The following is a 14,313-nucleotide window of genomic DNA, read 5'->3' on the forward strand; positions in this document are numbered from 1 at the left end:
TCGGCAAGATAGTGGAGGAACTGGGCGCTGCGGCTAGAATTCGGTTCGTTTCCCACTGCCGTCAAAAATTCGTTCCCAAACCTCTGCCTTGAACTTGTGTATATCCTGTCCACATTCTGCACCAGCGGTTTTCTTTCGCGATGCAGGTCAGATGAGGAGGGCCTGGCCACGGTTACGAGCTGCAGGCTTCATGCTTTCTGCAGGTGGCTTTGCGACATTTCCTGGGCTTAAGTATCAACAACATGAAATCCTCACCACCGCAATTTTCTTTAGCAGAGGTGATAGATGTGAAGACTTATTGGTAATCAATAGCATGCTTTCAAAACAGTGACCCAGAATTATTGCACATAATCCAATGGCAGGAAAAAAAAATACTGTTAAGCCGAAAGAACATACTGTTTCTTACGTTAAGACACACACCCCTCTCTCAAGGATGAAATGGTAAAGATCATGGGCTTAAGATTTACCTGGGTTTGCTGTGCCATTTACTTATCTGTGACATTCTTTTATCTCCACTTTCCTCATTGTAGAAGAAAAAATGGTGATATGTAAAAAAAAGTTTTGAGTGCGACAGTGGACAGTGTTTAGAAAGCTGTGGGATTTTTTTGGTTTTTTTTCGGCATGGGATGTCATACATACTAAGCACTCAACAAATACAACATTTCAACAAATGACTGTCACTTGTCACCGGCATTCAGTTCAGTTCAGTCACTCAGTCGTGTCCGACTCTTTGCGACCCCATGAATCGCAGCATGCCAGGTCTCCCTGTCCATCACCAACTCCTGGAGTTTACTCAAACTCGTGTCCATCGAGTTGGTGATGCCATACAGCCATCTCATCCTCTGTCGTCCCCTTCTCCTGCCCCCAATCCCTCCCAGCATCAGGGTCTCCAGTGTAGGGACCCACTATTTCTGCAAGAAAGGGATATTTTGTAAGGTTCAAAAGAATTATCAACCCACTACAACTGTAAGAGTTTGGTCAACATCAGTAAAATTACCTTGTAGGTATTTCATTGAGCTTCAACAGGGAGGGACTGTTTTCCCTAGCCTTTACTCCTAGTATAGGACAGGAGACACCTGTAAGCCCTCCCATTCCCCACAGTAAGACAAAACCAATTTGCTCTTAGCCAGAAGCAACTGAGGGGAGCAAATACAGGTTTGGAGGATGATGGAGGAAGACTAGAGGAATGATTTCTTGTAACATATGTGATGTTGATGTTGACTCAGTTGGAACTAACAGATAATTTGTTGGGGGGAAAACATTTTCATGTGAGTTTTGATATATGCTTATGTCAGACTTTATTTTTTTGGGCTCCAGAATCACTGCAGATGGTAACTGCAGCCATGAAATTAAAAGATGCTTACTCCTTGGAAGAAAAGTCATGACCAACCTAGACAGCATATTAAAAAGCAGAGACATTACTTTGCCAACAAAGGTCCGTCTAGTCAAAGCTATGGTTTTTCCAGTGGTCATGTATGGATGTGACAGTTGGACTGTGAAGAAAGCTGAGCGCTGAAAAATTGATGCTTTTGAACTGTGGTGTTGGAGAAGACTCTTGAGAGTCCCTTGGACTGCAAGGAGATCCAACCAGTTCATCCTAAAGAAGATCAGTCCTGGGTGTTCATTGGAGGGACTGATGCTGAAGCTGAAACTCCAGTACTTTGGCCACCTCATGGGAAGAGTTGACTCATTGGAAAAGACCCTGATGCTGGGAGGGATCGGGGGCAGGAGGAGGAGGGGACGACCGAGGATGAGATGACTGAATGGCATCACCGCCTCAATGGGCTTGAGTTTGAGTAAATTCCGGCAGTTAGTGATGGACAGGGAGGCCTGGCGTGCTGCGGTCCATGGGGTTGCAAAGAGTCAGACACGACTGAGCGACTGAACTGAACTGAAGGATAGCAAGGTTTTTTTCCTTATCCATCACAAAGGTGCTACTTGATTTGAGCAATGGATTATTACAAACATTTAAAAGTAAAGTGCTTCGATCAGAGTTCTATTTAAGTGTACAGTGGAAAGAGAATGGACGTTGAAGCCAGACATGGATTCAAACTTGGGCTTGCTATCACTATTAGTATATAGCTTTCAGAATTATTTAACTTCTCTGAGCCTCTTCATCTCTCAAATCTAAATTCCACTTATTTGAAAGTTATGGGTATTCATGAAGTATGAATGTAAAACATCATGTAAAGCATACATTAGAGACTCTAGCTGTTAAATCCCTTCACCATCCTTCACAGCTAACCCCCAAATGACTTAACTAAAAACTTAATACTAAGTAATTTTGTCACCATGTTATAATCAAAGTCATTTGATCAGTTTGGTCTTTTTAAAAATTTTATTTATAATGCCTACTTGAAGTTAGCATCACTTTACAGATTATTAGAAAAGTTCTTTTGTCTCTGCAAACACTTATAATAGGTTAGGAGTAACAGATTAGAAATGTAATACATTACAAAACAGTTGCCTGTGACTATCTGTACATTTACTATGCACCTTAAGGAAAAGAAATTGACAGTGTGCTGTACTTACACTGCAGATAACATACTTTTATTCTGTTTTACAAAACTGACCAGTGTTTGAATTTATAAATGATCATTAAACAGGATATTTAACTTAGATGTATAGTTAACATGCTAAAAAGTAAAAAATTACAACTGAAGTTGTGTGGCTCATCAGTTCAAATATTTCATGGCATTTTTTCTTTAAATTTATTATTTTAATTCTCAAATAATTTTTCATGATAAATTCAGAAAGAAAAATTTCTAAATATTTTAGAAAGTATATTCACATTCATTTTGTCACGGGTTTCTTGTGGCTCTTCTAAATATGTTAATCATATTAAGGAGACACTGGTCCTATACAATTTTAACAGTCTATCTTCAATTAAAACTGTAACAAAACAAACAACATGTTAAGAGTAACAAAAAGTAAATTAAATATACTAAATTCACGCTATAGGTAAACAAAGTAAAACCAAATTACATAACAGTGGCAAGTTAAACAGGTTCAAGAATCTCTTTTTCCACATAGTCAAATAAGATAGAAGTTCAAATGTAAACTTAGTGATCTGTGTGGGATTCCTCCCCTCTCAGCTATGGTTCAAATTGGAAAATTTGGTATAAATGCTAATTTTAATATTTCTGTGCATTTAACATAATTCAAAATAATCTTCAGTGTCATGTATGGCTCATCAAATGTCATTATCACTGTATGTCAAACAAAAAAACCCCAAATATATTCATTGTTCACTAGAAATGTGAAACACTGGAAAAAATGGAATTTTATACATTTGTTTTCTTAAAATATTTGACCAAAATATTCTTCAAAAAGGTAAAACTGCCTTCTCCACATAATTTTGTGTATATATGGCACAAGCTGACACCCTAAAACAGGAATTCCATCAAAAAGGCACTGTTTAACAATACTCAGAATAATCTGACAAGTCTACTTCAGTGATGTCTGAAAGTGAAGAATATATTTGAGATGGGTAAATGGACAAACCCTTATAAAAGTACAGCATTACTGTTTAAATATACTATAGCTATATAAAAGGAAATAAAGTGACATAGAGAAATGACCCTTTTATGACAATTAAGCCTATAAACACTTTGAATCATATTACAGTGCTGTAACACAAAAATGACAAAAAATTATTTTCTTAAAGGCACAAAAGCGTGAATACTAAATGAGAGTTGTATTTTACAAGGCCAACTTTTTCAATGGAATGGTAACAAAAATTACACTGTACCTTTATAAGTAATACAAAAAAAGTAGTGATATGAAATACAAATGAAATATCTACCACTGAAACTTACTTATATCACACACCCTATTTATTGTCTTTTCTTGGGCCAGCTCCATCTCATTAAATGGTAGATAACTGAAGGCATAGTATATTTAATAACTAAAACAAAAATGCACATGTCAATAAGTATTACTTATTTAAACTTTCCAGTGAAAAAATAAAATTTTTGATCAAATGAAAAAAAGAAAAAAAAACTGGTTATAGGTCTTAAATCCTAGAAACCATCATGAGACTCTCAGATAACTGGGAACTGTAAATCACAATTTTTATGAGTCCATGTGTGAAGGAAGATTAATCTCAGGTGGAAAACATTAAAAGTCAATTACATATATGGCGAAATACAAAGTTCATTATGTGTTCTAAAGGATTCACATACTAAGCCTAGTGCAAGAACCGATGTAAAACTAAGCCACCAACTCCTGAGTTTTGTGTTCAGTTCACAGAAAGGAGCTCACATAACTAAAAGTGTAAGACTATTAGACACATGCTTTTAGTGTATAAGAAACAGCATGAGTAACCCTGCTCTTTCTCATGAAATAGTTTTTGACTCCTGGGATAATAAGAACCCATAACATTTACCCTAACAAGAAAGTTCTAAAAATAAAGAAAACAACTCCCTCTCTAGTCTTAGAGGATAACCATACAAATAAAACATTAAGATCAAATGAGAGTATCATACAAGTAGACAACCCTAAAGCCCCAAAAGGGAGTTACCAACAAAAAAACTTCAGTTTTCAGGGTTTAAAGATGAAATTATTTTTGCAATTAGCCAATCAACATATATAAATTAATTCTAATTTAAGCCATAAAAAAGGATCAAGTTGTACAATATATACAAAATATATATTAATGAATAGGCAGTTGAGCATAATATTGGTAACAGTAAGTACAAAAATGATATCAACAAGTATGAAATACAAACAAAAACCCCACCTGTTCTAGCGTAGTCATACCTATGCTTATACTGGGTATAGGTATATCTTATTTATGTATAATCTATTTAAAAAACATTTTCACAATTATTGTTTTGCCAAAAATGCATGAGAAATGGCTCCTCATCAAACCTAAGGAGGCTAAAGATCACTCTGTTGGTCAGGAGGAACAAAGCAGGCTCTTCCTACCATTTCCAGTTCTCAGTAATTTAGTAATCATTCCTTTATTGTATACTTATCATGGCATAAACATTTGATTATTACTTTACTCGTGTCTCACAGTCTCTTCTTAGTCAAGGGCAAATGTAGCCAGAGCAATTATTTCCTCTTTGACCTTCATTTTCATTTCAAAATCTACTTTTGGAATTCTAAGATACATAAAGTAAAAATATTAAACTGAAAAAAAATTTAGGGAAACTGTTTGCCTGAGCCTGAACAAAAGGAACCTTGAGGAACTGTGGTTTTGCCACAGACTGCAGTTACTGAGAGCAGAGGAGAACAGAGAATTAAACTTCGGAACTTGATGCTCTTCTCAGATGCTCAACTTATTGCACATTTTAAAGAAACCAATTTTAAAATGCATAATTACCACCACACTAAGTGTCTTTTCTTATCACTCTTCTCTTATTTGGCTTTTGAAGTAAAATATTGGTTATATATATATATTTTTTTTTCTATTCTACTGTTTCACTGAACACACCAGAATCTAAATGAAAACTAAAGAAAGGTTTTCATAATGAAAAATCATGATTATCAGCATTTTATATGCCCTACAAACATCTCTAGAATTTAGCCTATGTTACTGGACCAACTGAGTTTAAAAAAATAAGAAAAAAGGACAGCAATCAAGTCTGACCACACTTTTTTCCAGCAAGTGCTTAAGTGGGTACTTATATACGTACAATAAGAAAGATAGAATCAATAGATCCAAGTAGCTGCATACCAGTTTTCTGCTGTTGATATACACATATATATATTTATACTTGTATCTATAAATATTAAATTCTAGGGATTAAAAAAATCTTGTGTAAACTTTTGAAAAAAGCCATTTGCCACTTTGTCTCAATTTGACCACACATTTTTTTTTGTTTGTTTGTTTTCTGTTTGTAAGAAGACAGGTGAGCTGAATACTTTGGAAATGATTTTTTTTAACAGTACAATGTGTTGGGCTTTTTATGTCTATTATCCCATTATTTCTCATCTGTAATTCCTTACTGACAAAAGTTTTGTGCCTGTTTTATGAAGAAAATAGATTGTTACATATATAAGATTGATAGCATTTTTGTTATGACTGACATTAATGCTATATATTTCATTACATGAACATACCATAGACTACAAAGATTACAGTAAGGTATATATAAGACACAATTGTGTATACATGTGGATTTATTATACTCACATGTAGTCACATTCTGACAACAGCTAGAAACGTTCTGGCACGTAACACACAGTTCACTTTAATAATCAAATAGAATAGCTCTTGTTTCAGGTTAAAGGTATGAAAAGTCAACACTTCTACATTTATTTCTAAGGTTTTCAGTTTTAGAAATATTGTGATGTTTTAATAAAGACCAAACCAACTTCAACATTGGTCCCAGGCCAAATCTGATCATTCCAGTTCATTAACTCAACTGTAAAGTAAAGGACTTCTACTTAAACATGAAGTTTATTATGACTTGAAGCAAAATCAGGAGAAAAATGATGATGTAGTCTTTTTGTTGAAGAAAATAATCCGTGGCAGGTGTGCTTGAAATTAAATGATTTCGAAGAGCCATAATATTTCTACAAAAATAAGCAACAATAAATGTAATAATTATTTATGAAAAATGATAGCAGAGAAATCACAATTTGCTAGATGGCCACATAATTCAACTGTATAAAATTCAACTGTATAAAGTTCAAACAGTTACCACCCCCTGAACAGGGAGCTGATTATGCTATGTGGAACCACCAGTAGGTTTTGCCTGAATCTGTACTGCACACTGTACCAAATGAATGACTTAATGCTCTGTGTTAAGCATGGCTTCCCTGATGACTCAGCAGGTAAAAAATCTGTCTGCAATGCAGGAGACACGGGAGACGCAGGTTTGGTCCCTGGGTCGGGAAGATGTCCTGGAGAAGGAAATGGCATCCCATCCCAGTATTCTTGCGTGGGAAACCCCATGGACAGAGGAGCCAGGTGGGCTACAGTGCAAAGGATTACAAAGAGTTGGACATGACTGAGCGACCAAGCATGTCAAGCATAATTTTTAAAGTTTGCAGACTTTAAAATATTGCCCCTCAGTTGGTCCACTAGGGTTCTTTTATCTTTTTTTTTAGGGAGACAAAGGTAGAGATGGAGAAAAATTCTTTATTTATCAGAAAAAAAAACAAATTTTATGATATTTCTAACTCGAAGAATGCTCTGTAAGCATGTCATATGCTAACAAAAATAAAATGTTAATTTAGTCACAATACAAGCTTACATTATCCTCGTGCAACTCTAAATACTTTGCCTAAAACAAGCTGATTAGTGAAGATATTTTCTTTTTATGACTTCTTTTAAAGTGTTTTCCCAGTATAGAAGAAGAAAGAAGGCAAAATGAACAAGTAGGCGCATTAATTTATAAATATAATTAAATTAGGAAATGTGATCACTTTATATAAGGACTGATGATACCAAGGTGCAGAAGACATGCTCCCTGCTCTAGAAGAGCTCACAGTCCAATTGGGGTGGAGTGGGAGAAGGTGAACAGACACACAGTTAGCACAACTCTGTAGTAGAGTAAGCACTCGGAAGGACTCATGGGAACCATACAAGCCAAGTGGGAGAGTTAGAAACTCCGGGGGCGGAGGGGATGAGTGATCAGAAATGTTACAAAAAGGGTAGCATTTGAATTATATTCTGAAGGATAAACAGGGATTTTCTTGAAGGGTAGGGCAGTTTAAAAAGTGGATTCACTGTGGGTAAAGATCCAAAGACAAAAGTGTTAATTCACTCAGTCATGTCCAACTCTTTGCAACCCCATGGACTGTAGCCCACAAGGTTCCTCTCCATGGAATTCTCCAGGCAAGAACACTAGAGTGGGTTGCCATTCCCTTCTCCAGGGGATCTTCCCAACTCAGGGATCAAACCTAGGTCTCCTGCATTGCAGGAAGCTTCTTTACCGTCTGAACCACTAGGGAAGCCCCTATATGAAAGGGCACACTATATTCTGGAGATGTGGGAAGTTTCACAGGACCAGAGCACGGGGTCAGTGTAGAGGAATGGCAGGAGATGAGGCTGAAAACAGCAACTAAATATAAGCTGTAAAATCACCAAGAATAGAATGAGTATCTTTAAAAAATCCTCCAGAACAGCTAGCACTGAGTGCTGAAGACACAAAAGCAGGTTGGCTGATATAAAAAATTTTAACGTCTGTTACAGCAATGGGATATAACCAATCTGAACTTGTGCTGGCCTGAGTGATAGAGCAGGATAGTAACCTTTCCTTACAAGGAACTGCCCCTGGGGTTACGACCTTTCGGTGCTGGATCATGGGGAGGTGAGAGTGGGGAAATGCAAAGGGAACACTCAAAAGGTCTCACCCACTGTTATCAAAGTATTTCAATATTTCAACAATTGGTGTATTCCAATTAAAAATAGCCATGTACAAAGAACTGTGGAAGCCTTGACTTTCTCAAAAACCATCCCACGTCCACATTTAACTCAGCTACATTCCTAGTATGCTACAGCAGTCAGATGAGATTCCAACTCTAGCCTCGCAGATGAGACAAAACCACCTCCCTCTCTCCCCCAGTACTTTAGTGCCAAAGGAATTTCCTATGTTTCCGTAATCGATGTTAGAAGCCAGGGTTCTACTTTAGCCTAGCAATGTTATAAAAGTTTAAAGTGTGCATATGACTTCCTACGTAACAGTGACTATTCAGTCACTGTCAGTATAGATTACCTTTTAATTTCTTCCTGTGTTTGTTTAATAGATTCAATTGAAGTTTGAATGTCTCCCAGTTCTATCCCCTTCTTTCTTCTTGAACTTGGTTTTACTGATTGAGCTAAAAAGACATTGAGAATAAACACAGTGAAAATAGTGGAAATACTTAATTATAAACAATTTACATTTCAGATTAATGATTCTCATGTAATAAAAATTTCCCTAGACATTATTTTTATGGTTTAGAGACTAACATACTACTCCTAATACTTGGGATTTTTGAAGTTTCAATCATATTTCAAAACTAGAACACTTCATATATATTAAAAGTAACCACAAAGTAGTTAAATTTTGGATTGAATGAGTTTTATTTTTTAGCCAATTAAAATGGACAAAAATATTTCTTTAAAAATACATTTATTAATTTGGGGGAGGTATTACTCTTCTATCTCTTGCCTACTTGTATACATATGAAGAAGTCAGCTTTTTGGGCTCCCTTTTCAGTTTTTTAAAATTAATTGTTAATGTTATCTTTATTCCCTTAGTCACCTAAATTTTAAAACTTTTCTGTTGGTTTTAGTATCTCTTCTACAAATTTTTATTGTCAACCAACAAAGTGTATGGTATTTTTTTAATCCCTTCTTGTATCCATTTCTTCCTTTCCACTTTTGTTCAGATCTTAATCTCTCTCCAGGTCTCAGCTATCTCATTTGTAAACTTGGGATAATAATACTACTCAAAGCTACATGGTTGTAGTAATGTGTGTTTAAACCCCCAGTTTGGCCATGTTAGCTACTGATGCGTTGTAGGTAATACAGTGGAGTGGATAAGACAATGAACTAAGGAGTCAGAATATCTGCATATATAACACACACACACTGCCTTACAGGGTATATGACCTTGGCAGTTTAACCTGTGCCTCAGCTTCCTTTACTGTGAAATGGGAACAACAGCATAAACAATATTCTCCTTTTGAGCACAATGGTACCATGTGACTCCTGCTTTTAGAAAAACTTTATTCATTTTACTCTTTCATCTTGTCCACTCACCTGCATCCCTCAAGCCTAGATTGCTATAATCCATTAAAAACTCCAGTAATTCTTGAGGGTTCCTTTCCTCTAAGAACCTTTCCTCAAACTGAATTCAGCTCCCTTTCCTTTAAACTCTTTACTATTTGTTATTTACTGATTTCTTAGCATTTACCATTTCTTCATCTCTAGTATTATCTTTGTAAAACTGAGTTCCCCAGCTTAGTGTAAGCTTAGTAAAGACTATGACTTTAAAAAAACTTTATTTTCTCATATCTCAGACATTACCTTAATCTTTGATTACATCTCAGTGTAGTTCAAGACAGCTTGTAAATTATGTGACTTAGAAATGGTACACTAGTTAATTTAGTTCATAATTTTGATACAGTTATATTTCTACTTGTCTGTGATTTCTAAACACCACAGTAATTTACTATGAGAATGAAACACTTCTGAAGCATGGAACTGAACCCAAAACTCAAGAAATGGTGCCTGTGCTGAATCTAGGAAACCATCAACAATTTTCCAGACGCTAACAAGGCATAAGAGCTACTTCTACTGTGTGGGTCTTGATTTCCATGCTTCCCCTTTTCTCCTTTCTACGACTTTACCTTGTGGCCTGGTTTTAAAATTTATCTATAATCTAAAAAAGCTTTTCTTGCACATCATCCCTATCCCTACCAAAACTTACAAATCTTCTTGAGTTAATATGAAAAACCATTTTCATATATCACAGTACAGTAATATCCTTTTAAAAATTCAGACTCTGTATAATCAGTAGTCTGCAGTAAGTACTTTTACCTTCACTCCCAGACGAGTCCTGGACATCAGGCTCCGGAGAGGAATAGCCTTTTGCCACTTTCTTCTGTTGCCTGGCTGGCTTATGTTTCATTTTGGGGACACTCACCTAAAAACAGAAAATCACAGTTATTACGTGAATTTGTGCTAAATTTTGTAACTAAAGATCAATGTTGTACAACTGTCAAAACTGTTCATGGGCACAATACTTAGAAATAAAAACAAATATGAAACAGTCTAATTAAAACTTAACAAGATGTGATACACTTATACAAAGTATTTAAAATGTTAATAGGAAATATTAATTTGGCACAAACATTAAAGAGTGTAAGAAAATATATAGTGAAGTGGTTTCCTCCCCACTGTTGATTCATATACACCCAGTTTCTCCCTCACTAAAAAGATACTCAGTGCTATTAGTCTGTGTACCTTTCAAGAGATATTTTTATGCACACACAAATATGAATACAGATACCCTACTTTTCTAACTGCACAGTTAGTACATCTGGTACAATTAGAAAAGTGCACTGCCATTTCCTACTCCAGGGACCTTCCCAGCCCACGTTCTCACCCACGTCTCCTGCGTCTCCTGCGTCTCCTGCATTGGCAGGCAGCCTTTACCACCAGCGCCACCTGGGAAGCCCATGTTAGTACCTCTAGTTGAATGCTGATTTAACAGTGCTACTTTAAGATCATAAACCTGTTTCCAACATTACAAACATTCTCACCGAATGATGTTGGGTTTCCAATAAAATTATTTACCTAAAAGTTTTAATAATACCTGGATAATGTAGAAAGCATCTTACAATAAATGGAAATGATATTATTCTCATGTAGAGCATAATTTAAACTTACTGTAAATATCTGAGTAAATGTACAAAATTCAAAAGTGTATTTAACCGTCAATTGGGACTAAATTTTCCTTAGAATAAAAAATGCAAGAGAAGAAATTAGAAATAGAAGGGCAAGGTAATTTATATGCTTAGAAAACATAGAATCAATGGTCTTAAGTCTTTATTCTTATCTGTTTACTGTTCTAAATAGGAATTATCCCCAGTTAACTATGCCTTGAAATAATTTTGCAAATCTTACTCATAGGCTTCAAATTGAAATTTGTATAATTTTATTACAGAGAATAAATAACAAGCCAGGTTCTAGATTCAGCCTACACTGTGCCCTCATACTTTAAATCATGGAAACCTAAAATTTTATAACATTTAGAATCCAAATCCACACTCTTAGAGAAGTAGGTCAAATAGTAGTTCAAGAGACTGACATGGCCTGATGCAAAGATAAGGAGATTGATAAGGCCTGGTGAGAAGTAATTTAAAATGAGACAGGGAATCAGTAATTCAACTCTCAGTAGACAAAGATTCAATGTGATCAGTAAACTCTATTGCTAGGAAATATAGATGCCTTATATGTCACTATATGATAGTGTTGTTAAAGGAAGAAACAAAATTTAAATTTTTAAAAAATTCTAAATTGTGATAATATGTATATATGTATACACACACCTATATATACACACACACTTTTTTTTTTTGCCATTTTAACCATTTTACATGTACAATTCAGTTGTATTAAGTGCATTCATAATATTTTGCAACCAATACCACTACTTCCAAAACACATTCATTATTCCAAAAAGAAACTCTGTAACAATTAAGCAGTAACTCCCTATTCTCTCCTCCCTTCAGTCCCTAGTAACCTCTAATCTTTCTATGAATTTGCTTATTAGATATCTTATGTAAGTACAACCAAACAGTATCAATCCTTTTGTGTTTCATTTAGTTCACTTAGCATGTTATTTTCAAAGTTAATTCATGATGCAGCATGTAATGGAACTTCATGCCTTTTTAAAATGGCTGCACAACCTCCTGTTGTAAACATACACCACATTTTGCTTGTCCGTCTGCTGATGGACGCTTGAATTGTTTCTGCCTTTGGCTCTTGAGAATAATGCCGCAGTGAACGCTGATGTGCAAGCGTGTGTCTGACTCTGTTCTCGATTCTTCTTCAGTAGAACTGCTGGCTTAGACAGCAATTCTATATTATGCTTTTTGAAGAACCACCAACTCATGCTCTAAGCAGCTGCACCACTTTATATTTCTCCACATCCTCTCAACACGTATTTTGTATTTTTAAAATTATTATCATTCTAGTAGGTGTGTAGTGGTACCCAACCTCCTTCTAGTTTTGAATTGCATTTCCCTTACGACTAATGATGCTAAGCATCTTTTCATGTTTGTTGGACATCTGTCTATCTTCTTTGGAGAAATGTCTATTCAAGTCCTTTGTTCATTTTCTACTTGGAATGTTTGTTTTTGGTTAAGTAAGGAGTTCTATTTACACCCTAGGTATTAAACTCCTACGAGATCAATTATTGCAAATATTCTCTGCTGTCTTTCACTTTGATAATATCCTTGATACACAAAAGTATTTTGATGAAGTTCAATGTTATCTATTTCTTCCTGTTGTTCCTCATGCCTTTAATGTCATTGTGTGTGTGTGTATGTATTGCTTAATTTAAAAACTATTCATATTAACAATAAAAAAGAATACAGGGCCAAATAAAAGATTATGAAGATTTACTCCTTTTTTCTTCTAAGAGTTTTATAATTTTAGCTCTTATTTTAGGTTGTGAATCCATTTAGAGTTAGTTTTTGCATATGGTTTGAGGTAGGGGATCCAACGTCATTCTTTTACATGTGGAAATCCAGAACAATTTACTAAGACAAAGAAGCAAAGGAAGGGCGGGGGAACTACCGGAGGCTGTTCCTCCAGGACTGGCTTTTTTAGTACTTTTATGACTTTTTTAGTACATACCATTGGAGTGCGATGTTTCACTTTGGTCTGGATAACACCATCTTTTTCATACTGTATCATATCATTAAGTGGGTCCCATGGTCGAGTACTACATAAATGAAAAAAACACCATTTGTTTAATGACTAAGCATAACACTCAAAAACTTTTTCAGAAACTTTCTATGATTAGATTTTCAATGGTAATGATAAACTTAGCCATAAAACTAAGCTCTGTCATATCTAATCTTCTGATCCTCAGCTTATCTTATAGGCTAACTATTATCAGAGTCAAATTTATAATGAACATCAAGGGTAAAATCTCATACTTTGTGTGTGTGTGTGTGTGCATGTGTGTATGTATCACTTAATTTAAAAACTATTCATACTAACGATAAAAAATCTAGAAATGAAGGCAAAAAACTATGAGATATTATTTGTAACATACTTTTTAATTACTTACTCTGCAAACTTGTAATGCCATTCTCCTGTAAGTGAGTCAAGTTCAAATAACTTGCAAGTCCACTCTTCATTTTTTGTTTTCCGCTCTCTGGCAGCTTGTCTTTGAGCTTCTTCTAAAACATACTTTTCTTGAGTAGCTTCTGTTTGGTCTTTGGCATTTATGGCTCGAGTTACCCGCTGCCAGAGTCTAATTCATGTGCAAAAATAACATTGAGAAAACAACAGAAAATCAAATCTACATGGAGTAGGTTTGAGTCCCCTTGAGAGGAAATGATGCCCATGTGGGTTTTTGGTTTTGACAAAGCTAAAGCTCAGATGCTTAGAAACAAGTCAAGATATAAAAAGTAATGCCTTAAATACAGCAAGACAGTGGAGACCAATTTTTTTTTCTTGGCAAGAGAAATTTATTACATGAGTTCTTAAATATATAGAAATGAATGGTGCTGACCCATGATGACAGAACTCTGGTGAAGGCTCAATAATCTACATTTTTAACAAGCTCCCTAGATGATTCCTGCACATGCTGATTAACATATACGGGCCTCAAAGATACAAAAGTGTAATGT

The 14,313-nt window shown here is 35.3% G+C and overlaps 1 protein-coding gene across 4 annotated transcripts in view; it reads right to left on the reverse strand.

Moving 5' to 3' along the window:
- Nucleotides 1-2,319: 2,319 nt before the first annotated feature.
- OSBPL8 (oxysterol binding protein like 8) overlaps nt 2,320-14,313 on the reverse strand; it is a 164,427-nt gene continuing 152,433 nt past the window's right edge. For all 4 annotated transcript variants that reach the window (XM_065934119.1, XM_065934118.1, XM_065934121.1 and 1 more), the window contains 5 exons: nt 13,749-13,934; nt 13,310-13,397; nt 10,484-10,589; nt 8,673-8,775; nt 2,320-6,525 (listed from right to left, as the gene is read on the reverse strand). In XM_065934119.1, coding sequence (XP_065790191.1) covers nt 6,393-6,525; nt 8,673-8,775; nt 10,484-10,589; nt 13,310-13,397; nt 13,749-13,934 — 616 coding nt within the window. In that variant the 3' untranslated portion in view covers nt 2,320-6,392. The remainder of the gene's footprint in view (nt 6,526-8,672; nt 8,776-10,483; nt 10,590-13,309; nt 13,398-13,748; nt 13,935-14,313) is intronic.

Source organism: Muntiacus reevesi, chromosome 4 (genome assembly GCF_963930625.1).
Source record: "Muntiacus reevesi chromosome 4, mMunRee1.1, whole genome shotgun sequence".
Taxonomy (NCBI): domain Eukaryota; kingdom Metazoa; phylum Chordata; class Mammalia; order Artiodactyla; family Cervidae; genus Muntiacus; species Muntiacus reevesi.